This window comes from Chaetodon trifascialis, chromosome 6, assembly GCF_039877785.1.
Source record: "Chaetodon trifascialis isolate fChaTrf1 chromosome 6, fChaTrf1.hap1, whole genome shotgun sequence".
NCBI classification, from domain to species: domain Eukaryota; kingdom Metazoa; phylum Chordata; class Actinopteri; order Chaetodontiformes; family Chaetodontidae; genus Chaetodon; species Chaetodon trifascialis.
In genome coordinates this window covers 26526081-26552775 of record NC_092061.1, presented here as the reverse complement: position 1 = coordinate 26552775, position 26695 = coordinate 26526081, and the positions used below count along the sequence as shown (strand labels likewise).

General features: G+C 43.1%; 1 protein-coding gene across 1 annotated transcript; it reads right to left on the bottom strand.

The window, feature by feature from the left end:
• Positions 1 to 1705: 1705 nt before the first annotated feature.
• On the bottom strand, positions 1706 to 23010 carry LOC139332256 (A-kinase anchor protein 12-like). The gene is made up of 13 exons (XM_070964020.1): positions 22906 to 23010; positions 14493 to 14629; positions 12254 to 12439; positions 11728 to 11899; positions 11222 to 11401; positions 10951 to 11073; positions 10679 to 10809; positions 10550 to 10580; positions 10368 to 10467; positions 9472 to 9565; positions 5480 to 9383; positions 3044 to 5338; positions 1706 to 2948 (listed from the first exon to the last, which is right to left on the bottom strand). Exons 2-12 carry the CDS (start codon positions 14625 to 14627, stop codon positions 3162 to 3164), a joined length of 7233 nt encoding a protein of 2410 aa, XP_070820121.1. The 5' UTR covers positions 14628 to 14629; positions 22906 to 23010; the 3' UTR covers positions 1706 to 2948; positions 3044 to 3161.
• Positions 23011 to 26695: the final 3685 nt, after the last annotated feature.

The following is a 26695-nucleotide window of genomic DNA, read 5'->3' as shown; positions in this document are numbered from 1 at the left end:
AACTTTTTTTTGTTCCCAGGGGGAAATTTGTCTTGGATAGTGCAACAGTGCTTCACAAAAAAGACGATGCATCTAACTCAACCCAGAAAGGTACTGCACAAATCATACATGTTCCCAGGATGGGGTGTGTAACAACATGGAAACTGGTGTAGTGTGAGTCCAACAACACTGCCACCTGCTGCTTAGACTCTTTGACATTCTTAGAAACAACTCTGTTCCTCTCCTCAATGCAAGAAACTATAAATGAAATAGACTTATTCTTGCCTCTAATGTTACAACTTGTATCTAGTATCTTACATTTGAAGGCAAGGTGTCAGTTCAAAGGCTTTAACAGGCTCATTTAAAGCACCTCAAACTCTTTCCAAAAAAATGAATAGAACATTAGTACATGTTTCAGTGAATTTGATGATGACACAGTTAACAGGACAGGTTTTGTTGTTCTTTGTTCTGAAAAACCATAATTAACTGAGATTACTCTAAAAGGAATCCAGCATCTTTTTGTTCAGGACCAGAGAGGAGCCTGTGGCTGCTTAGAGCTGTGATGCTGCTGGTGAGGAACTCTTCTGGACAACTGGAACCCCACAGTTATTATTATTGATCTTACTGATTTCTTGTGTTATGTGCTACGGCCACAGTGATGCTCGTAAGGAGATCTTGCACATTTATGACCCTGGAACAATGGCTACTAATGACTGTTACACTTCTAGTGTTCATTCCATTTATGTGCTAAAGTGAACTAAATAGTTAATAGTTTGAGCCTGGCGCTACAATAGATAGACCAGTCTGATGAATGTGGAATTCTTCTTTTAATCCAGTACACCCCCCCCCCCCCAAAAAAAATAATTCTACAACAGTTGAAGTACCATCTTCAAAAATCTTTATTTGCCAAAAAAATAGGAATTTCAGTTACTTTACAGAGAAAGGTTAGTCCACATAAAACATTAGAAGAAAAATAAATGCAGTTAATGATCTTAAATGACAAATACATTTGTGAAAGATCAGTTGTACATCACACAGCTAAATAAATGTTGCACCAAATGATGCAAACAACCAAACGAAGACTTAAACTGATGTCACAATATATAATGCTGACTAAATAATATCACATCATTAAGAACAACATTAACGTTGATGATTCAGGACGTTGATTACATGATGACTTCAGAAAATTGTTAGTTCAAAGTGGAACACACATGAGGGGGTTACAGAAAAGATGTACTCTAACACCCACAGGTCTCCATGTTGAAATCTCTACATGTAAAATGGAAAGCAAAGAACATTTTATTCAGACCTGAGTTCTGCTGATGGTTGCAAAGCAAGAACGTGTTTTGGTAATATAATTTTTCATCAACGTAGACAAATTCTAAAACACACAAAATAAAACTCAATCTAAAGTTTCTGGTTCCTTAGTAGTGTAAAAATATTTGTCTGAGCATTTCTATAACATTAAATATGGCCAATTCATTTGATTTCAGCACAGTTCTCACTGGATGCTGTTGCATATTTCTCAGTAAAAAAAACTACAGTTGAGAGATTTGTCAACAGAATTATTTCTCAAACAAAGACTGAAAACATCATCTTCAGTCACTACATTACACAACGCAAACTAGACATTCACATTTTAATGAAATATAAGAAAATATTTACAATATAAAAATACGGATTCACTAATTGTAAAAATTCTTATTAAAATGTAAATTATGGCTTTTTCAGAAACAGTCAAGCAATCAAATGTGGTCCCGTTATGTTTGTGTGCAGGCTTCTATGAACTCATTGCGTGTTTGCTCAAACTTGCATGATTTTAAATAAAAAATAGAATTGATCTTCACATACATTCATTTTTTCTCCCACTTTTCTGATTAATAAGTGTGGACTTTCACAAACAGCATGTGGCCTTGACACATTTTCCTTAGGTTTGGGTAGATGAACACAGCTGTGGCACACTGCTGCCTTCAGCATGTCAAATATTATTTCAATCTTAACCTCTGTAGAACCTCTGCAGCCTTCCATCCTAGTCTTCCAATAATGACACTGACTACTGAAGTACAGTTGTGAAGGTCAGATGAGGGTCATCAGATACCAGAACACTGCTCAGATGTTTAGAATGACAGAACTCTTGAAAGGTATCACCGTGACAATCATGTTATCTTCCATCTCAAGAAGCTAATAAGGCGTGTGCTGCAGCCCAAGACGAGCCAGATTCAGCCTGTTCACTGGGAGCTGTGTTTTAGAGCTCATAGAACATCACTGACTCTCACAGCAATGAGAGCGGATCTTTTGATGCAGTGTTATTATCAGGCTGAACATGGCCCAGCTGTTCTGAGGGTTAAATAACACGTGATGGTGATGCAGCACTTACAGTAGTTTCCACTGCACCCCTGTCACACGTGTGCGAATATTCAGGGTTTGCTCTGAGTCTCAGCTCTTTTAAAGCCATGTTGTGTAGAATGTGTAAGTCATTACAGAGTGTGTGAAATGATGGCATAGGTTATTGTTAGTAGATAAATGAGACAATCCTGGTGAGAGTAAATTCAGCAATGGAAGGGGCATGTGGCCAACGTTTAAGGTTGCATTTCAGAACTGTGGACATAGTGGATTTAAAGCATGGCTATGTAACAGTTGCAGTGGTTACTGTGGTCACAAGCAACAGTAACAGGATAATGTCATTATCTGTAGCTACTTATCTTTGGTAGGATCATGGGGGGCTCAGCTTGTCTCAGCTCACACTAGGCAAGGGGTGGTGTACACCTGGAGAAGTCTATCACATGTTACAAGATAAGAGGAAATGCATAAAGTAGCATGACAGTAGAGGAGGGCCAGTGCTAAGTCAGTGAGCTTACTTAATATCTACAGTTTCTCATCAGTTAAGCTAACCACCAGAAGCTACTGGTCATACCAGACCAAGTAAGGCAGAGCAGTAACACTCCTGAGTTCAAAAGTTACATAGTCTCGCTTTAAATCAAGATGAGAATCCGACAGTAGTTTGTCAGTCTGCATTGTGCATGTTACATGTTGGAGTGTGTGGGTAGTGTGTAGGCTACACACTACCCACACACTCCAACATTAAACAGGAGAAGGGTTTTTTTGGTGCATTTCCCAGTTGGGTGGCGGCACTACTTTGTGCATTTTGTGCCAGTGTCAGTCACAGCATTGAGAACATCCTACACTCTGTTCTGACGCTTAGATTTGTGAGCAGGTGTTACCTCAGTGCCTTTTCTCTTGCGGGGACTTCTCCTCTGAGCTGTTCCAGGGCTCTTTCCCTTAGACTCCTCTGATTTTGGAACTCTGGCGCTGCGGGGTCTGGGTTTCGACGGGGTTGTGATTATTAGTGAAGGAATTGAGCGCCCTCTTAAAACCCTCCTTGGAATCACTTCAGGCTCTGCCTCTTCCTCTTCCTCTGACACACTCTGCTCATCGTCTTCATCCTCCTGACTCAAACCAGCTGTCTGTGCCTCTTCATCTGTATCTAAGACTAAATTTAGGACATTCCCATTTTCACTCGCAACAGCTCCCACGTTACTCTGTAAGTGTTCTTCTGTCCTGCTGTCCTCCAGCTTCGGTTCTTCTGCAGAGCATTCAGCTTTCTTGTTGGCTTTGTCCTCATCTGATTCCACTGCATCAGTCTCAACTCCCTCATCTACCTCATCATTTTCCTTGTAATCTACTCTTGGTCTTTTCCGTACGGATCTCCGTTTTGGATTTTGGATGTCTTCTGCTGTGTCTACAACAGTTTTCACCCTTCTTCTGACACTTCTGCCCTCTGCTGCTGAGGAGTCCACAGTTTTCTCTTCTTCACTTTCTGATGGCTCTTCCTCTTGTGATTCCATCTCTTCTGTTGCTGGTTCTTCACCAGCTGGCTCTACTGGTTCATCCACTCTGTCTTCTGTCAGATCAGCTGTGTCCTGAACCTGGTCCTCTGCAGTGTCTTCAGTTGGACGCCCTGCCTCCTGTCCAGCAGGTGATGGCTCATCAGTTTCTGCTTCTTGCTTAGCATTTAGCGCGCTGTTTTCAGCTGACTCATCAGTCAATTGGTGCACCTCTTGCGTTTCCTCATCCTGCTGCTGAGTCTCCACTACTCCTGGGTCTTTCTGTCTTCTGGATCTTCGTGGAGGTGTGGCATGTGAAGTTTTTGTTTTGCTCCTCAGTGTTCTTGTTGTTACAGCTTCCTCCTCTGTCACCACAGACAGAACAGCAGTGTCAGATCCCACTTGTGTAGCAGCCGTAGAGGTTTCTAGGACTGTGGTTTCCTCTTCCTCAGCTGTCTTTGTCTCCTCTACTACTTTGACTGTGTCAGTCTCGTCCACAGCTGTCTCTTCTTCCTCTCCTTCCGTCTCTTCAGCAGGTGCAGGCTCTTCTTCAGCCTCTTCCTCTGCCTCACACTGCCTGCGGGCTCTTTTGGATTTATGTCTAGGTGTGGCAGGAGCAGACCTCCTTGTCCTCCTCAGACCTCTTGTTCTTCCTGCTGGCTCATCTGTATCAGCACTGTCTTCCATGACTGCATCCTCTTGTTCATTTGCTTCCTGTAGGCTTTTTGTGGTTTTGGATCTCGGTGTGGCTTTCACTGCCTTCCCACCACTTCTAAGAACTCTTGTTTCAATAGTTGGAACTTCTTCCTCAGCAGGAACCTCTCCCTCATCTGTGTTAGGTGTCTCTTCAGGACTTTCTCCAATTGAAGTCTCTCCCAGTCCATCTTCACACGTCTCTGAAACAGCAGACTGTTCCTTGTCCACTGTCTCTTGTTCTGTGAGCGATTCCTCTGCCACAGCTTCTTTTGCCATCTCAACTTCTGGCTCTGTAGTTTCTCCTTCCTGGGCTGCAGCTTCCCCCTCATTCTTTTCTTCAATCTTCTCATCTTGGTTTTCCTCTTTTTCTTTGGCTTCATCCAGTACTGCTGTGGTTTCCTCCACTTGCGTCTCTTCAGCTGGAGTAGCTTCGTCTTCTCCCTCTTCCTCTGTCTCACACTGCCTGCGGGCTCTTTTGGATTTTCGTCTCGGTGTGGCAACAGCAGACCTTCTTCCCCTCCTCGAAACTTTTGTTTCAGTAACTGGTGCTTCATCCTCTTCAGAAACGTCTTTTGCCTCGCCATCCTTAGCTGTCAGCAGTGCATCTTGGGCACTTTCTCCAGCTGCAGTTTCTGCCACTTCAGATGTGGAGGCTGACTGTCCCCCCTCCACTGAATCCTGTGTTGTGACTGCTTCCTCAGCAGCAACATCATCCAAGGTCGTTCCTTCATCAGCACTTTGTCCAACTGGAGCTTCTGTGTCCTCATCTCCAAGTGTCTCAGTAGTGCCGGCCTGTCCCTCCTCTGGATTATCAGCTTCCTCTACTGCAGTATCTGATTTCTCTACCTCCATTTCTGGCTTTACGTTTTCTACTTGTTGAGTTGCCTCCTCTACTTCAAGTCTCTCCCCCTTCTCCTGATCAATCATCTGCTGTGGTTCTTCAGCTTCTTCCTCCATGGCTGTAGATTCCTCTCCTCCCTCTTCTTCTTCTTCCTGGAGTTGCTTGTGTGTTCTTTTTGTTGTACATCTTTGTGCAACAGGGATAGACTTCCTTCCTGTCCTCAGAGCTCTGACTGGAACTTCTGGTTCCTCTTCTGTGCTTTCTGAAGTTTCTTCCTTTTCTTCTTCACCCTTTTTCTGTCTGCCTCTTGTCAATTTGCGTCTTGGTGTGTCTTTCAATGCTTGCTTTCTATGTGTCTGTGTTCTGGTTTTGATGTTGGTAGGTTCCTCCTCCTCCTCCTCCTCCTCCTCCTCCTCCTCCTCCTCCACCTCAACAACTTTAGCTTCATCTCCTTCAACTGTCTCCTCAGCTGTCCCCTTCCCTGCATCTTGTATTGTGACTGCATCTTCGTCTTTCTCCTCCATCCCTTCCTCTTCCACTAACACACTCTCCAACTCAGTTTTTTCTATTGCAACAGGGGATCCAGGAACATCCTCCTCTGCCGTGGTTTCTTCCTCTTCCACTGTTTCTTGGCTCTGCTCTTCTTCTACCTCAGTAGCAGTCTTTTCTACAGGAACATCCTCTTCAACAGCTGCTGTGTCTTCCGGGACTTCATGATGAGTTTTTTTCAAGTCCACTAAAACCACAGTCACTCTTTGAAGATCAGAAAGCTGAGGTGCCATTTCCTCACTCTGCTGCTCCTCTGCTGAAGCTGCTGCCTCCTCTTCACTAGGTGTAACTACAGCTAAGTCAGTGGCGGGTTTGGGTGACGGTGTGTCAGTCTCTTCTTGTACTAGATCACCTGTAGCAGCTGTCACTCCAGCTGTGTTAGCCTCCTCTTCAGTTGCTGTCATGGTTCCTTCTTCTGACACAACTTTTTCCATCTCTACCATAACAGCTTCCTCCTTCTCCACCTCCATTTCATCCCCCACTGAGCCTTTCCCCTCACCCCCTTCTGTTGGTGGCTCTTCAGCTGATACCAGCCCTGCTTCTTCCTCCTCTTCTTCCTCTTCTGCCTCTGCTTCCTCAGCTGATTCCTGTGGCCCCTTTTTCTGGTGTTGTTTACGGTTTCTCCTTCCCCTTCTGCTTTCTGGAGCTTTGGATGTCTTTCCCCCACTTCTCAGGTATCTTGTTACAGCAACTGGTGGTAGTTCCATCTCCTCACCTGCAATGACTGGCTTCCCTTCATTGCATTCTTCAGCTGAGGCCTCTACCTCCCTGTCTGCTACTGTCTTGGATGTGGCCTCTGGCTGCTCTTCCACTACATCTTCCTCCACGGCAGCTTTCCCTTCCTCCACATTTGTTTCTTGCTCTAAACTTTCTTCTGGTTCAGAAGCTGCTTCCTCGTTAAGCTTTCCTCCTGCCTCCTCCTCAGTTTGTTCCCCTCTCTCTTTATCCATCTTTTCTACAGCTGCTTCCTTAGCTGTCTCTTCTTCTCCTTTTTCCTCCACACTTTCAGATTCCTCAGCTCCCTTTTGCTCTTGTTCCTGGATTTGTTTCCGGGTTTGTCTGGGTTTGCCTGTTGGTGTGCCAGGGGCAGATATTCTCCCCCGTCTTAGTGCTCTTGTTGCCACAGCTGGTTCTTCATCTTCACTGTCTTCTGCTTCTTGTTCATCCGCTTGCTTTCTGCCTCTTGTCATTTTGCGTCTTGGTGTTGCTGTGACTGTCTTTGTTTTACTTCTCAAAGCTCTGGTTTTGACTCCTGCTTCTTCCTCTTCCAAGTTCATGGCCTCATCTACTTCAGCTGATGGAAGAGTCTCTTCAGCATCATCCACAACTGGACTGTCTGTATCTGCAGACTGCTTCTCCTCTGCTGAAATTGTCTTTGCCAGAACTTTCTCCTCTCCTTCTATCTCAGCAGTGCATGTTTCTGCTTCATCTTCTTTCTTTTCAGTACTAATGTCATCTATGTTGTCTTCCTCTCGTCTCATACGTTGTCTCATCTTTCTTCCACTTCTAAGAACTCTTGTTTCAATAAATGGCGCTGCCTCTGCTTCACTTGCTTCCCCTTCCACTTTGGCAGATTCTGCTTCTTCTTTATCAGAACTGTCTCCTTCAAGCTCTTCCATCTGAACAGTCTCTGCCTCTGCAGCTTCATCTACATCTACAGATTTTTCTGTACTGTTTTCCTGTTTCTCTCCATTCTCCTCTTCCAACACCAGCATTTCTGGCTCAGGTGTTTGTTCTTCTGCAACACAACTAGAAACATCTTTCTCTTCTGCTGCCATCAGCTCCATCTGTTCATTTCCTGGAGCAGCACTCTCTCCCTCAGCTGCTGTTTCTTCTGCCTCCTTCACGCTTACATGATGACAGGTTGTTTTTAGGTCCACTAAGATGACAGTGGCTTTCTGGAGCTTGGGGATTTCAGAGTCAATGTCCTTTTCCTGAGAATCTTCAGCCACTATCAAGACAGCCTCATCTTGACCATCATCAGGTATTTCTGTTGAAGCAGCAGCAACACTGGCAGGCTCTAGTATCATGTCATCTGCCTCTTCTTCTTTATCTGCGTCCATCACTGATACTTCCTCTGTCGCTCCCTCAGTCTCTTCATCTTTCTGGTCTTCCTTACGCTCCTCCACGTTCACCTCAGTTACAGGTATAACGTCCTCTGTTGCCTCCTCTGCCTCTGGAACTGCACCGTCTTCTGCAACAGTTAATTCCTCGGTTGATACCTCTTCTTCTGTTTTCTCATCAGTCACTTCTTGTTCAGCCGTGTGGCGTTCCCCCACCTCTTTGTCTGTTGCCTTTTCATCAGCTTTCTCTGCACTAGCAGAATCTCCTGCTCCCAGGTCAGCTTCATCTGTACGCTCTTCTTCTTGTTTTTGATGGATTTTGCTTCGTGTTGTGGGCTTAGGGGTGACCTTGCGCCTGCCTCTCAGAGCTCTCCTATGTACAACTGGGGGCTCCTCTATGTCATCATCACACACCTCTTGTTTATCCTGCATCACCTCCTCACCTTTCTGTTCTTTCTCAGATTCGTCAGTTACCTTTTCATCCCCATTTTCCCCAGTAAGAGTGTCTGCTGTATCTGGACGCTGTGCTGAACTCTCCCTCAGTGCAGTGTCGTCCACTCCAAGCTCCTCTCGCTTCTCTGTCTCCTCTTCATTTGTCAGTTGTTCATCTTCCAGCTGTTGCTCTTCTTTTTCTCCTCCCAATTCCTCCACAGCAGCTACATCCTCTTCTGTAGGGGTAATTTCCTCTGGTTCTTGTCCCTCAGTTACAGCTGGTTCCTCCACTGTTTCACTTGTAGAAAGTTTGTTGTCCTCTGCCACTTCATCTACCTCTTTTTCTAGTTCTTCACATAGTCTCTGGCTGTGCCGTGTATACTTGTGTTTAGGCGTGGAGATGCTCGTAACAGTTCTTCTTCTCAAAACTCTCTGTCCATCCTGGGCTGCCGTTTCCTCTTTGACCCCCTCCTCTGTCTTTCTGTGCCGCTCAGATGTCCGTCTGGGGGTTTCACTCTGTACAGTTTTTATGGCCTTTACAACAGTTCTTCCAGTTTTTCCAGTCTCACCTCCCTCTGATGTTTGAGTAAACTGACTTAACTCATGTTGAGGAACTATTTCTTCTGACTTTTCATCAGTGAGCTCAATTTGAGTTCCCTCTTCCATTTTGTTCAGAGTTTCTGCTTCCTTGTGTACCTCTAAAACTTCTTCAGAGACTACCAGCACTGCAGTGTCACACTCTTCCTCTGCTTCAATTTCTGATGCCACATTCTCAACTGTTATCTTTGAGTCATGGGAGGTGGTGTTCAGAGGCTTCGTGGCATCATCTTCTACACGTGGCTCTTCAGGTGTAGGTGCTGATGTGTCATCCACTTCTTGTAGGTCTTGTGTGACTAGCTCTGTGGCTGGTTTGTCTGACATTGTAGCAGCTTCCTCTTTAGGTGCAGCATCAGCGACGTCTTCTTTGTTTTCTTCAGGGGCCAAACTGAATATGACCTAAAAATAGACATAGAAAACTGACTCACAGTGTCAAGTTTCTGTGCTGCTCATATAGAAAAATAGACAAATTTTTGCATATACACACCTCAGTCTGCACCAATTCAGAGACATGTATTTCTATCTTCTGTTGTGCCGAAACTTGCTCCTCTCTGGGGTTTTCTGCTTCAATATCCTCGATTCTAAAAGATGTTGGATATCACTTGTTAATTTCAGCCATTATATGGTGTAAACCCACCGTGACATCACCCACTAGTTTGTGGACTACAGTTTTGAAGCCTTGAGTTTGCATTATGGCCATTTTTTGGAGTCAGAAGTGACCGGATGTGGATGAGAGGGTGGAGCTGCCATGAATATACATTGCTACGTCTCTATCCTGACAGGACCTGACTGAGAGCATGAGGACGCGCCATGGTAGCAAACTGTAAATCACAAGATAGCTGTTCCTTTACGCATACCCTGCTATATTGTCTATTTTACTATAAATGGGACCATCATTTACTAATGAATATCACATTATATTGAAGAAGACCATACAGTCATTCAGAACATGTTTACTGAGGTAATAAATGAAGTGAGAAGTTGCATCATTTTCTCATAAGCTTACACACAGTCACATTCCTTTTGCAGCCAGTGAAAGAATAAAGGTTTAAGGCACTTCCACATTGGGTTCACCTTTCAAAACCGGAAGTTCCATCCACTACTGATACAATCTATTGTACCTATCTGATGGTGTGACAGCAAAAATCACCGTCTCAAAATTGGATTCTGACAAGATGCCTTCTTGCCAAAACAGTCAGGACAACTAATGAACTTACTGCTGACCTCTAAATTTTATTTGTATTTGGTGCAGGGTGGCACAATGTAAACCTTCAACTCAAGTCTCAATATAACCTCAAACCAATTTGAATTGTATTACATAATTCACTGATGAGCATGACTAATGAATATGATTCATGATTTAACAGTTTCATTCATACAGACCTGATAACTTTTTCTGACTTGTCCTCAGTGATCTTTTCGCCCACATTCCTTCGTTTTGAGCCACCACTCCTACCCCGGGCTGCAACAGGCAATTCAGCCTCTGAAATAGTCACAACTGTTACAATGTATACTAACACATTAAAAACAATGACACTGTAGATGTAAGATGATGGGATGCTCACCTTTGGTAGTTCTCATTACTGTTACTTCCTCCTACAAGTCAAAATCACAGGGAGCATTTTTATTTGTAGAAACGATTTGTTTCTCAAATAAATGTTTGGAAGAAATTGGAAGAAATTCTAATAACGTACCACAATTTCAACTGTGCATTCCATCGATTCAGCTTCTTTTATTTGTGTGGTGTTTGCTTCCATCACCACATCTGTTTCAGTCACCTCAGTAATCACTGATTCCTCTGTGAATGAGAGACTCTTGGACACTGCTGAGAAACAGAGTAAGACATGCAGTATTTGAACACAAAATGTTTGACTGAAAAGACGTCCTTTATGGTCTAATCGTTGGTGATACTGTCCCAGGCAACTGATCAATCTAGCTCTACTGTGTAACTTGTGTTATTTCTTACCACTCAGACTCATTGCCTGGATCTTGCTGGAGATATTGGTCCTCTGGTTGGGCCCACCTATGCTCTCAACCTCCCACAGCAGGTCTGCGTCTCCTGGGTACTGACACAGGTACTTCTCACACACTAGAAAGACAGAGGAGTGCACTGAACTTACAGTGATGTACTGCTTTAAGTTCATGAAACACCAGCACAAACACTGCTGACTGTGAGAAAGTAGACTAATACTGTTCATATCAGTAAGGTGTAGTAGCTGCAGGGTGGACTCATGTACCTTTATACATGGGTTTCGTGAGGGGGTACCTCAACCCCAGACAGTCTTCATTGAAGCTGAGCACAAAGTCCTTCAGCATCTGGAGGCCAAAGCCTTTACCACGCTGACATTTCCTGACAAATATGGAGTCCATCACAGGGAGCTGATAGCTTTTGGTTGAAAAAGAATTGCATAAGCTGCCTAGAAGGGAAACAAAAACAAACAGACTCCTGACGACACTCAGAAAAGCATGAAACAAACAATCATTTATCACACATGGACTAAACCAGGTCCTATGTGGATACAAACTTCCTTTTGTGCTGAACACTCTCAAACATCACACAGTGGTTGAAACAACTAAGCTGACATCATTTACAATGTCAGTACATACGGTTGAGAAATTTCTCATAAATGTGGCTGTTCTTCATCATAGATACCAACAGAAAGCAAACTGCAGACCAAAGATAACCAGACAACAGCTGAGATATGTCATTGGAGATGAATGCATTTAAAATGACATAAATTACCTGAGGGTTTGACTGAGTAGAAGCCAACAGCCTCTCCATTATTCCAGATGATTTTTGCATAATCTTTTTCTTCATGGCAGAGGAAGGGACGCTCCTCAGAGCCCCTCTCCTTGTCTCTATAGATGACACGGTTAAGGATGTATAAAACTATTCTTTCTCCTATTGTCTCCACCTGAGGAACACACACACACGCACGCACGCACGCACGCACGCACGCACACACACACACACACACACACACACACACACACACACACACACACACACACACACACACACACACACACACACACAGAAAAACGTGATTCTTAATGTAATATTACCGTATCACATATGTGTTTGAATTCGTCAGGTGACGTGGCAGACCAGGAGCGGTGGGCTGCCAGCGGTGCCCGGGGACCCAGTTCTCTTTCGTCACCATTGGTATATTTTATGGAGGATACCCCAGGTGAACACGGGAGTGAGAGATATAGTGAGAGATATAGTGAGAAGTGGACTTCCTTGCTGGTGAAACACCTCGTCATACCTCCACAGCTCCATCTCGTGCAGGGTCTGCTGTCTTGAGAATGTCGTCCACTGTCCACCACTGGCCCAGCAGGTACAGAGCCACAGCATTCATAGAGCCACTGGGAGAGAAGAGGGCCAGGATCTTCTCTTTAACACTGGATCCATACAGAGGAACGAAGCCCACACTAGAAATGCTTATGGCGACCTGAGGACAGACAGACGACTCAGTACACTCAATCACAGCCTTCAACTGCACCACAGTCCACGTGTATGATTTCAGTGATGTACTGAAAGTGAAAACTAGAGTCTCTGCCTCACAGTTGAATGCCACTGCCATCCAGTCAAGTTGTATTTAAATCCAAACACATCCATAACATGTCTGTCCAGACTCATAGAACATATATAGTGAAGACTTTGAAGGGATTTAGTAAAAAAAAAAAAAAAAAAAAAAAGGTATTAAGTGTATTTTGTGGTGAAATGGAGGTTATCACTATAATGACATGTGTGATTCCAGTGAGAAACTTGCTGTCTTCACTTAGAGACTATTTTTCCAGAGGAGCACAGAGGACTGATAGAGAGCTTCATCATGAGGCAACGACAATCACCTGAAGCTCAATATCAGCAAAACCAATGAGCTTGTGATGGATTACAGTGCTTCAAATATAGATGTTGCTGCAAAGAAGCTACAAACTCTAACACATGGACACTGCACACACATCTTCAACCCGACAGCACAGAAGATCTGAACAATCAGAACAGTTTGAACATTAGTGTCATCAATTCAGTCTCTGACCAAACGTGAAACATGGTCACAGTCTGCCCTTCTGCTCTCCTCCTGAGTTATGGTGCTGAGCAATGGCCTAAAATGGTTTTTGCAGAACATTGTGACATCACTTTGACCTTTTGGACATAAAATTTCATCCCTTTATCATTTCATTCTATGAGATATTTGTGTGACATTTTGTCGTAATTAGCTAATTAACTCCAGAGTTATGGTCAAAAATGTGTGCTGTGTGGTCACAGTGACCTCTGACCACTGCATTCTAATCACTTCATTCTTGAGCCAGAGATTCCCTCCAGACATTGAGATGTTGCATTTACGAGAATGGAGAATGGGACGGACAGACGTCTGGATGAACGGACAGACAACACAAAAACATAATCATCCAGCCATGACTGTTGCCGGAGCGCAGGCAGCGTGAACCATGAACAGCATCGTCTCAGCAGAAGCCAGTCTGAGCTGCAGGCTGATGATCCAAGCATTCAGTGGCCCTACTATGAGCTTTCTGTGATGTTACTACTGGTTCAAAGACTACAGCTGGAGAATAAAGCTTGATTTATACTTGACTCATGGGGTTTAGGCGGTGGTTACAGGAGTCCTGCCATAGATACCTCCAGCACTGCTTTTGATTTATAGTACAGCATCCTAATAATAATTCAAGATTTACAATTATTATTGAAGGCTGTCATTTGTTTTTGCTTACACTATCAGCGCAAGGCCATGTCTTTGAGGGAGTGTTATTATGTATTGTGCTGTCCTGCAGTGGTTCCTAAACACCCCCCTTCAAAGGAAATCTTTTGGAATAATGAGACGTGTTTACACAAATGCTTACAGATTTGAACAGTTCTGTATCATATTATATTATATTATGCCCAGAGGACAAAAATGATGTAAACTCATCTTGTTGCAACATAGAATATACAAGTTGGTGTACATTCTTCTGAAATCACAAACACCTGCTTGTCTTTGACCACGTCATTCACGGAGCCCGTGTACAGTGTAGTGTAGATCGAAGGAATAACGTGAAGGTCACAAGCAGCCATTATGCCACTGCAAGCATGCAAATTTGGATGTGGTGTCTGGTTGAATAAAACTGCTTGGTCTTGTTAAGCAGCCACTAAATCCAGTAGTTTGGTGCTGCTCTGTGGTGAAAACCACAGCAGCATACTGACTGATGGATTAAGTCTAATTTATCATCTAACCACTGTTTTTATTCCACTACATCACTTTCCTCTTTGATGTTATCTTTCAGGGAGTCCTAGTTGAACCTCCACTGTGATTTTCACAGTAGAAGTAGTTCTGACACATCCTGGCCCAAAGATTTTGACACACTACTTTTAAGACACTGAATTCTGCTCTTGGTGACATTTAGGACCCTACATGACACACATGGCTGAAAGGTAGCATAATGGTTCAGTCAGCAGTGAGCGAGGACAGCCCTGGTCTCCACAGATGTCCTGTGTGTGGTGTAGTTTACCTGGGTGGAGTCAGAGAGGGTGAGGTGTTCAGGACAATCAGGGTTGCTGAAGAGGAGGTTGTGCATGTAGTTGCGGGCCAACCGCTCCAGCTCTGCCTGGCTAACATCAGCCAGGAGATCCACGGGGAACTTCATCCCTGCACAACAGACAGCAGTGAGAAGGAGCAGTGTTCAGCCCTCAGTCAGCCATTACTGTCACCCCACCAAGACACATCTGGAACTGTCAAGAAGGCGACCATGATGTGATACAATGACAGAGAAGGCCTTTAACTTATCTCTCAAAAATTATTTAAGTTAGTAGTGAAAGCTATTTAAGAGCTCAAGCACAGGTGGAATGGAGCCTTTCAATGAAGCAGGCAAAATACTTGTATGATCTTGAGTTCTGAATGAATTAAGATTCAAATGCACTTTAAGTGACCAAATCCTTGGCAGCAGTAAAGGAAGGATGTGTAAAGCACCAATTTTGATCTCTAATATTTTAAGAATATGGCTTGTGTTTTTCTAGATTTTTCTTATTGTTGACAAATCAGAAGAAAAGACCAAAACCAGCAACAGTAACAACAGTTAGGGTTGGACAATGTAACTTTATTAATGGCAGCCGGGGAGATTGGGAAAATCATCCACATCTTCTATCACAGTGTATATAATTTCATATCACAGTAATGGGTTCGATCCCCGGGTCAGGCGGGGCCTTTCTGTGTGAAGTTTGCATGTTCTTCCCGTGCATGCGTGGGTTCTCTCTGGGTACTCCGGCTTCCTCCCACAGACCAAGAACATGCTCATTAGGTTAAATGATGACTCAAAATTGTCCGTAGGTGTGAGTGTGAGTGTGAATGTTTGTCTGTCTTTGCATGTGGCCCTGCAATCGGCTGGCGACCGGTTCAGGGTGTACCCCGCCTCTCGCCCATTGTAGCTGGGATAGGCTCCAGCCCCCCGCAACCCCGAAAGGGATAGGCGGTATAGATAATGGATGGATGGATGGTTCACAGTAATGGTATCTATCAAGGCACAGTACTGATCTATAAATTCAATTCAAAGCTTTACAAAAACTATTCAGTGTCAGACTTTCCAACATTGCCTCCACAGCAAACTTTTGGTTCCGCAGGAAACACAAGCTCTTATGTTTCATGAATAACTAGGAAGCTGGGATGTCCTGAGCCAATCACAGGGTCTGTATGAGGGTGAATCAAATGAATCAACCACTGAATTCAGAGCATGCCAGCTTAAGATATACCCCAGAGTGCGCTGTTTAAACATTGGACCCGTGTCTGTAATGTACAGCTGTCTACACAACTTACTTTTAATGTTCTGGGCCACATTTGAAAGAGCTCTTGAAATAAGATGGCCTTGTTGGCCCGATATGATGTATTTAGTCTAGAAATGAGGGCAGTGTTTCTGCAGTTGTCTTCTACAGTTTTAAGGAAGCCAGCCTGCCAGCATCCAAGTGGCAATTCAGATGAAGATTTGAATATTTGAAGGAGTTTTATGAAGAGATAGCAAATGTCAACAGATAAAAAAGTTTTTTATGCAAATTGTGCCATTTAAAAAAATAAGTGTAGAAAAAAAATATCAAATCATATTTTTGCCACAACGTCCAGCTCTTGTTTCCATGTGGGATAAACTTGACCTTGACACGTGGTGGCAGTAACCTGATCCAATCCACCTGCCACCCCAAATCCCAGATAATCCTCAGTGATCTCTATTGAGACTAATAAACTGTGATGGTTACCTTATTAGGTGAGCTTTAGTTAGGACAAGAAGACTAGTTTCTTCTTACTATGTCTTTTTATTATAATTGTTCCTGGAGGGAAGACAGAGGCAGAACTGCTTTGATTGATTTAGATTCAGTGGCTGTGAAGGAGCACCTGAAGCTAACTTGGCTAATCTGTCGAAACATTTGCCTCTAAGGTGAAGCCAATTAAAACTGAGTCAATGGCTTTTATAACCAAACTAAAAGCTGCCAAGAGACTCACAGCAGGCAGCCACATGCAGAGAAAACCCAGTCTGTTTCAAATCAACAGCAATCTTTGTTTCAGTAGGAGTAAATACAGCAACACAGAGCTCACAGTCTACCAACAAGGGCCCAGGCCCAAGAGAAGGAGCACAAACATATGAGGGATACGCTTAAAGCTAGTGGATCCTCACTGGACCTTTGTTAAAACATCCACAAGATCCCGGAAGAACAGCAACAGTGCAGGTGGTGAAGAAAGGAAGAACGAACGCAACACTGTTATCAGCAACCAGGTCGACAACGTCCTATACGACATGTCGGCTCCAGTGATGGCTCCGACGTGATCATATCCCTCTCAGAAGCTTTGTGATTCAGCCTTGAACTGCAGTGCCTTTTAGAAGACTCTGTAAAATAAACCCAAAAAATCCAACACTGAATGCCTTCTGTCATCATTTTTCATTTTTCAGTGTGGAAAACAGTTATGGTTATTGTTAGCATGGTTGTTAGTCATTCACTGGCAATTCCATGATGCCTTGGGCAGAATCTGTTGCCCAATCAGAGGCTGTGTTTCTGACTGGGAGCTCTGATCTCAAATCATTGCACAATGGAAGTCTTATTTTTTTATTATGTCCATGTTAAACATTAGCAGAAGAAAAGTTTAGAATGGTAGCTGTGAGAAATAAGAACATGATAACGTCATGCAGTTGCACCTATTGGTAAAATCAGGTGTCATTGGTCATGTCTGTGTCTTTATATGAAACCGGTTTGAAGTTTTGTATATCATCCCATATATTGTATTGTATATCATATCATTAAAACAATTTCCCCTCAGGGATCAATAAAGTATTTCTGATTCTGATATCATCATGTGTGAATGGGAGCAATATTCAGATAAATCTGTACCACCAACTTCCCACCTCAAGACCGAGCAACATTTGAAGGAAAAGGCTGGTACAGCTGTGGCGTGAATGAAAGCAGTAACACTGCAGGGACAAACATGTCAAGGGTTATGTCCGTCTGATGAAAGACACTGAATGAATGAGAGGCCAAATGTTTTCAGGTATGTAGCACCAAGTCCAGCCACCCGAGACTCACCCCCCTTGGACAGCCATAACCTGGAAGACTGTGAAGCTTCACAGACAACATAGGAGTAGCTGTCACTCAGGAGGTAGAGCAGGTCGTCCACCAATCAGGTGGTTGGTGGTTCGATCTCCGGTCCAAATTGCTGTGTGTGAATGTGGTGCATGTTGTAAAGCAGTCAGTACATCAGAAAGCGCTATATAATTGCAGTACATTTAGCATACAGGCAGACTATTATAGAAAATGTATAGTAGGGTTGGGCGATTATTTTGATTCTCCAGCCTAAATTACAGAATAGAGCCGATTCTAAATCATGTTGGTTAGAAATTAAGTGCATGACTAAATAAAAGATTGGCTTTATCAAACAGAACTAATTTAGACCATTTTTGTGAGCATAAGAAGAAATGACTGTACACACTCGAACAGTCATGCTGTGCAGCGATGCTGACATGAGGCCTGTCATTTCCATTGGCTAAGCTCCACACATCCACAGTGATTTACTACAGAGTTACAGCTATGTTTACGGTGTTTGCTTTGAGCCTGTGCCACATTCAGTGCGCCTACACAAGACATTTGCCAATCAACTTGCACCGACAAGTCATTTAATAGTTTTTGTGACATGAAATACTATGGGTGAGGTTTTAGTAGCTGAACATGTAAAATACAGCAACATTCTGTACCATGGCTGTGACTGTGGCAGGTTCATGTATTGTGAAGGTCTACATATCCTAAACATCACAGACACCTGCTGCACTGCACTGCACTGCACTGCGTTATGGAGCTATGTTTTCAGAAAAAATCTAACTTGTGAGATCTTCTACACGTATGAATAACTGAATTAGCTTGACCTGATTGTTGATCATTTGACATGATGCTGGATTCCAAGTTCATTCAAGAAATGTAACATCAATAACTTTGAAGCATATTTTAGATTAGCCTCTGTTAGACTCCAGGGTGTGATTCCATTAAAGCGTCTTACTAAATAACACACTCCTGCTATGATCAACTTTGAGTCAAAAGCAAACGAACCCTAAACCAGCTTCACCACCTTTTCACACCACAACAAACTCTGTATCCATTACTATAGGCTGGCTTAGAACTATGTAAAACTAGGCAAATGTCCTGTCAGGTACAGGAGGCTGTAGTAGCAAGCAAACAGGGTTAACAGCTACAAAGTGGCGCTGGGGGAAAAGGAGGTCCTAGATTATTTTCTACACATACTTACACACCCACTTCTACGCACAAGCTCATTCACAAGGCTTCAACAACTGCTCACACAAGCTTGACAGAAATACATGCATGACTCAGACCGTCACTCCATGTTTTGCTAAAGTTTCCTGTTCAGACTCGGAGCCCTCTCAGCTAGAAACACCCATTGACATTGCAAGCATACTTAAACATGACTACAGAATGTGAGTGGTTTCAACTTTTCATAAGGTGACTGCAGAAAGAAAACTAATGCAAAATATTTGCCTACTACAGCAGCAACCAAGGTCAAATACCTGGCTGCAGTCTCCAGTGGCTATGTGGGAAGCCAGTGTGGGATCATGGGCATGTCACTGCACCAGTGGCTCATACTGGTTGGCCAGATGGAGTACCTAGTAGCAAAAATGTCAAACAAGACACAGGCCTACACTAACACAGGGCTGACAGACTGTGATGCACATAAAGGAGATGCCATTCTGAATGTATAGAAAAGTGAGGAAATCCAAAACTATCAACACTCTGTCCACGCTCATGTTGAATCTCAATGGTCTGGTTGATCTGGTGTTTTAGCAGTGATGTGCATGGAACCACAGCAGCACACTTGAATCATAAGTGCACAGTGCAGTGCAACAACCAGGGATGAACCTGTGAGAGCAGTTTGGTGAGAGAGCCTTGAACACATGTTGATTACTGTGAGTTTATAGAAGTTGTATAAGATGGGAATTTCCACTAGATTTGACTTTAGGTTTAAACTTAACCTCTAGCCTTTAAAACACAAACTATGCACACATCAACAAATAATGAAGCTCACTCAACAGGAGTGTGTGTCAGCTCACACAAAAAAATCTTTATTTATGCAAATTTTATTACTATAATCAAGTTTTCATCATTTAGTGTGAGCTTCCTGCAGGACCAGTTTCCTGAGCATGTAAACTAAACTTGGAGGAGATGCCAATGCCTTCACATTTATGGCAACATCAAAACAACCTGGAGGCAGGAGAGTCTTTTACAGCTCTTTCTCTTCCGTCTTAAATTAACCCATTGTTCCCCGTCACTCTACGCCTTAGTGTCAAATGTAACTTGTATGTGTGTATGTATATACAAATACATAGCAGCAGTCAGCTATGGTGTTTAATTGTATCCACCCCCAACACATTATGTATCCTACTGTACTGTCCCCGACCTCCCTATTTCTCCCAACAGCCCACTCACACACTGTCACTGAACATCACCAGTCAAGCAGAAAGTCCCATTTGTGTTATGTTTGTGTGTCACAGCTAACCTCTCCCTTGAGGCAGGGAGTTTAAATACCACAGATCCATCCATAGACCAATCAGACGCTGCGCTCCTGTCCTGGTATCCACTACGAAACATGGACAATTTGTCTCTTAGTACACATTTGAATGTGCACTAAAGCGGTGAAAGCAGTCTTTGCTGGTTTAGGTGAATGGGTGATTCTTTGTGATAAATAATTTGCTAACTTCAATTCAGCTGCTTGTAGGGTGTTTCATATAAAGGCCTCATTAGACCTGCAGCACCGACAGAAGGTATTGTGCACATGCATGCCAACAGCAGTTAAGGTTTGTACAGTGGCACGCAATTACACAGGCTTCAAATATTGACAGTACCTTAATTAATTCTTATGACACCGTTCCAAGCTCTAGCTTCAACCCTCAGCAGTGTGACACAGCAGACTGGAAGGCTATTCTGCACAGTTTTCAACTTTAAACTGTGATGTAAGCTATTTAGTTAATTCATGACTTCTCAGTTTTTAAAGCAGAATCACCTATATGTTGTGCACTTGCACTTAAACAGTGCACTGCAGCTGTTTCATGCAGAGATTTTTTTTTTTTTTTTTTTTTTTTTTAAATCAGGCTTATCATTACACTGAGTGCAAGAAACATCTAGGACATCTAGGGATAACGTTAATCCCATGACATGGAGAACTTGACCATTTCTGGGTCAGAAATATCAAATCACCTTCTGGTCTGCCAGGGAGTTTCTGTTCATTTTACAGACTTGGATGACAACAAGCAAATGTATTCAATAAAAACCAACACAGGCCACATGTACAGACCCATATCAATTATGTATGCTCTCATGCTGTCCCCCATCCTGCTCTGTCTCCCACTGACACCCACAAACACACTGTCACTGAGCATCACCAGCAAAGCAGAAAGTCCAGTCTGTCTTTTGCGCGAGTGAGCGAGAGAGAAAACAAAGCTGGCAGCTGACTGTGTGTGTGTGTGTGTGTGTGTGTGTGTGTGTGTGTGTGTGTGTGTGTGTGTGTGTGTGTGTGTGCGCAGATGCATGCATGACTCTGGTGAAAGCAGGTCCAGTGCTCCCCCAGGGGAAGGGAGTAGTGAATACCATGCATGCATCTATAAACCACATATTTCACTTGCCTTCTCTGAAACCAATCCCACTGGGCACCATGCCGAAGACTCAACGCCTGGCCTCAAATGTTGTTAAAAAAAAACAAGCTTGTGCAACATTTCTACGATGGCTGGAAGGAACTGGTGGCAAAATGGCGGCAAAGCCACCATCGCTGGCTGCAACATCCAATTAAAATCCAATATTAACTCTTATTTTGCAGCAGCAGAGGAGCTATGCACCATTCTTACCATGGTGCACTTAAACTTCTACAATGAAAACAGCTCACGTGGGCTTTGTGTCCATTTATCTCATGTGACTACAAGGCCATCTTGTAATATGTGCGATGGTTCCCCTGTCAGATTAAGACAGGGTTTTCCTGTTCTTCCCACTCTGCCAGCAGGATGTAAATGCAGCATTGGCCATTAACATAAAGATAGAGAAACCATCCCTCAGCAGAGGAGGTGGTCTACAACTCTGTCCTTTCATCCCTTCCCTGGAGGTTTAACAACCTGAACACATGATGTTCACACAGCCAGCCACACCCAAGTGCTTCAGTTTTAAAAAAGGTTAAATACCTGGGACTCCCCACCAGCCAGTTAGAAGTGAAGATGAGAGGAAAAATGTTTTCAAGTGTCTACAACAAGTCCAGCTGCCCCTGATTTTACCATCTTGTTTTGCTTTTGACAGGCAGAAGGACAGGAAAAGTGAAAACAGTGACTTTTGGTACATGATGTTCAGACAGCAGGAGCTTCATATGAGCAGACTGCGCTGTACGCCTCATTCTTTCAGTTCGTGAACGTCCAAAGCCGATAATCCCGTGCGATTACAGACTTTTAATGAAAATGCCTGAATGAAGAGGGTCGTTCAAACTGAAGACAGGCTGGAAAACGAGGCTGCGCAAAACGCTGAGTGGGCACTTTTTCTTTCAGGGACGCACAAAGCGTCCAACAAGCGGCTGAACAGAGGGACACTAACGAGGGCAAATACAGTCTGAAAGCGTGATAAAGTGAAGGGGAACAAAGAGTTCCAAAGTCACTGTGTGTGTGTGTGTGTGTGTGTGTGTGTGTGTGTGTGTGTGTGTGTGTGTGTGTGTGTGTGTGTGTGTGAACGGGGGGAGGGGGCGTGTGCTCTCTATGCACGCTGCAAGTGATGGTGACTCTCACTGTGTCCCAGCAGCAGTAACACAAGCCTTCCAACAGTTTTCAGACATGCAGACAGTCAGTGACCGTCCAGCTGTACAGGTCTGCTCCACTTTCTTTAAAAGCATAATAAATCCATATTTACCCCAATGAGTTCAACAGGTTAAAGGTGTGAGTCTGTGAGAGGATCCCAAAACAAAAAGTTAAATGAATGCGCCACAAATCACAGCTCATTGTACTGAAACACTGGATTGCTGAACTTGAATGAGAGCGCTGTGAAAGTTTATGGCAAACTGTGGAAAAGTATAAAGCAGCAGTTTCATCTTCGGACATGCAGAACATTTTGTACCCAGTAAAAACTGAGACACAACTGTGTTGCGCGCGTCGCCTCCAGCGAACGACGCGTGGAGGCTGCGGGTCCCGCTGCTGTCTGAGGCCATCATGAGGCTGTGAGGACTGCGTGTACTGGCGATAGTCTATATTTACTGCCTGCCTGCTCTCCACTCCAGCAGATGCCGCGGCCGGCCTCGTTTCTGCCTCTAATTCCATAAGTGCGCCAACAAAATACCCAGTGAGCAGCACGCACACACACACTTAAAACACACACAGATAGACACGCACGCACAGCCGCAGGAAGCAGCATGGACACACATGAACTTACCTTCACTGGGAACCTTCGCTTTTCTTCCAAACTCTCCTCGTTCAATTTAAATTCCGTAAATACGCGCTGGGTTTATTATGTTGTGAGGTGCGACGCTCTGCGCATGCTCAGCTCAGGCCAATCCTGTGCGGTGGCCTTACATAACTAAGCTATTATCCAATCTAACCCCTGTAACCCTAAAATCACTGACACACCTTGATCCAGCGCAACAGCCACTTCATCACATCAGCATCTTGAAAGGTTTGGACACCATGTTTATGTCCTCATGTGTGGACGAAGTAAGATAAGATAAGATAAGATAAGATAAGATAAGATAAGATAAGATAAGATAAGATAAGATAAGATAAGATAAGATAAGATATACTTTTATTAGTCCCACAGTGGAGAAGTTTCAGGTATTACAGCAGCAAAGTGGATAGCAAGAATAGGGCATCAGTAAAAAAAGACATTATAATATCAAACAAGCAATATAAACAATATAAATAATAAATAAAAATATGAACAACAGGTACTGATTGGATGATAGTACTCCTGACTGGAGTATTGATATTGCAAATAGGAGTAATAATACACCTGACTGAAAGATTGACATATTGCACCTTAAGTTGAGATTCACCTGAGAGCACAAAGTACTGTTTTAGATTCAAATAAACTGAAGTAGATCATCGCAATCACATCTAGCACTTACATTATAATTTGACTGCTTTTTCAGTACCTTTTCTGAGTGTAATACATTTTTCTCCCAAGTATTTTTAAGGATTTTAGTTAAGAGTTTTAAAGTATTTAAAAGTACACCATACTGTAACTCACAGAACTGAAGTGACACTCAGGTACTCAGTACTCAGATAATTATTGGTCAAAAATACCAATTAAAAAATGTAAAAACACATTATTACAAGTCAGAGACATGCATTCAAAATCCCACTGACAAACAAGTACTAAAGTCCTATCAGCAAAAGGATGAAAAGCTAAAGCGTCACTAATGCATCAGAATATTAGTGGAGAAAGAGCAAATTTTGACCATTTTCAGTGGGTTTAAACATACTTTTGAGTAAGTGACCCAAGGCTTTAAATTGCACTTCCAAAGAATATATTGATATTGAGATGCAAACAACTTAATTAATTAAGCATGCTCACCTTCTGCTTTCATCATTTCCTGTTCCTTACTGATCAAAAGACTAATCAGCCAATCTCCCCCAAATGTCACCAATCTGACAGTATTACTTTTTGTCATTGTAAACTGGCCAATGCCACTATCCTGAAACTGTTCTTATGGGCTGCAGTTAGTTTTCATGCCAGTTGTTGGTCATTTGTTTGACCTGTGTTTGTTTGACCTGTGGTGGACGAAGTATCCACATCCTTTCATAGCAAAGAAGCAATAGCACAATGTAATACCACTGTAAAATTACTGCGGCATTTAGGCTTCCAGCGACACACAAAAGCAGCAATGAGCAACAACATACAGTGTCCAAATGCAAGTCAGAGTGTTTCTGTAAATTGTAAATAAGAGTGCAATGATGCAGTGTTGCAGAATGCAAAGAGCGTTGGAATAAATATTGAATGATTAGTGTAGCAGTCTGCTGTAAATATCAGCATCATCAGAATCAGATTGTCCCTCTGATTCTTAAATACGTGAAGTAGGTGGATATGACAGTATGTATGCAATCATGATATCAACACGTTAAAAAAAAATTCATTTGTAAGATTCATAATTTGTAGGTACAGTGAATGCTTAGTGTTACAGGGTTGTTGCACAGAGATTGTCTCTGACACTGTGTGACTTAACTGTGAAACTGTTAAGTGAAAAACACTCTTCTTGTGTCTCGTTGTTTTGTATACAGCGCACTGTAGCTCCAGAGGGGAGAAGTTGGAACAGATTGCGGTGGGTTTGCAGTGATGTGTCCTGCTCATTTCCTGACTCTGAAGGTTGGCCCCATTTTTTGCATCTTCTCGGCAGTCCTGCCTGTCCATCGTGCTCTGCTCCTGTCCTGTTTGGTGGCTGATCAGCAACTCCTGAGACAGACTGAACTTCCTGAGCTGGTGCAGGAAGTACATCATCTACTGGCCCTTTTTGATGATTGTGTCTACGTTGGACGTCCACTCCTGCTTCTGGGAGAAAGTGGATCCCAGGAACCTGAAGGTTTCCAACAATGGGTTGCCAACACCCGTTTCTCAAAGGATTTTCATGAGTACAGACTCAGGGTGAAGGGTTTGTGGTTATTGACTCCTGTGAGCTTGGGGACTGGGATGACTGTGGATGGGCCCACCTGGTGAGACCAGGCTTTCGAACAAGTGGATGAAATGCTGTCTGGACTTATTGTACCCTGCTGTCTCTGAAAGAGCTGGCTCGGGAATGCCTTAGGATACCCCAGGAAGATAGCGGGCCCTACTTGGATGTCAGTGGGTTTGGAGTAAACCCTGGTGAGCATATGTTTAAGGCAATGGCTGATGTCTTCAGAAAACACAAACAAGCCATCACTGCCACCCAGGTCTCATGCTCCCACTCACTCATGTAGATTTGCATGGGACTGGGCATGTGCTGGCAATACAGTGCTCTCCAATACAATACCACCAACCCTTCAATTCAACCAGAGTTGAATCAGGTGTTCTGTGACAGTGTAGACGAAAACTGAACATTAGAATCTTCAGAAGAGATCGGATTTATTGCTGAATCTTTGTGTTGCATTATGTTAAAATGAACAAGTGGCACCTTAAAGTATCGATCCTCATGCTTTCTTTGAAACTCACTGAACCAAAGTCAAAGACCAATTCAAAAAACAAATGGATGAAACATTAATGATTATGTCTCAATGCACAAGGAAGAATGACTAAGTGGTAAGAGAGGAAATGAAGGCAAACTGCATTGCAGCCTTCCCAAATAAAGGCGTCCTTCTAATAAAACCAGTTCCGGGGTTTTATTGCAGTGAACCATTTCAGGAAATGCAGCCTGCATCCTGCATCCTTATGAGGACTGAAGACTGACGACAATGGACTAAGCACCAATCTGAAGAACTTTCTGAAAAACAACTGTGACCCAAAAGAGATGGAAAATTACGATGTGGTAACCATACATATCTATGGTCTGTCCTGGGCCCTGTTCTTTGTATGAAAGTAACTGAAATATTCAGATTAGAATGCTGATGATTTGATTTGAGTCTGGATTTTTAGTTTCTTTGAAGCTGTTTTCTGTGGACATAGAAGTGTTGTCTGTGCAACAAGTCTTTAAGCCCTCAAACATGCAAACGTGCAGATTTATTGACAGTTATCTGGATCATGACCTCCACATTCTCGTGTCAATGCATTGCATGAATTAATTTTCAAGTACAATGGCTCCTCACTCGTAGAAAAGAATGTTGTGTGATCAGTTTAGATGAGAACATGCAGGTTTTTGAAAATTCACCGAGATCGGTTGGTGGAATTATCCAAATGAAATTTTTAGAAAAGACTTGTCTATTTGCCTTGATTTGTTAGTCCTGGGTGAAGTTATCTTTAAAAACAGTGGGCTCTTATTTTGGAATAAAGGCTAAATGAGAGTTGGCTCAGTGCTGATCATGTGATCACAGTTAGTTAAGGGGGTGTGTTGGGAACCCTTCCAGCATGTACTGGGTCAGTAAGTTCATGGACATTCATTAAATGTGTGTTCCCACATTGATGTTACAGGTGTTATTTTGTTCCCATTTGTTCTCCACAATGTTTCCATTCTTCAGAGGAAGTTGTTTAAAGCCATTATTTTGAGTGAATATGGTTAGCTCATGAGTGATGTTGAGTTCAAGATCAACCAAATTGAATT

Coding starts and splice junctions, on each gene's coding strand:
- LOC139332256 (XM_070964020.1), bottom strand. CDS start 14,627: ATGAAGTTCCCCGTGGATCTCCTGGCTGATGTTAGCCAGGCAGAGCTG. Junction 10,810..10,950: donor CCAGGCAATGAGTCTGAGTG/GTAAGAAATAAC, acceptor TCTGTTTCTCAG/CAGTGTCCAAGAGTCTCTCA. Junction 9,384..9,471: donor CTGAATTGGTGCAGACTGAG/GTGTGTATATGC, acceptor GTCTATTTTTAG/GTCATATTCAGTTTGGCCCC.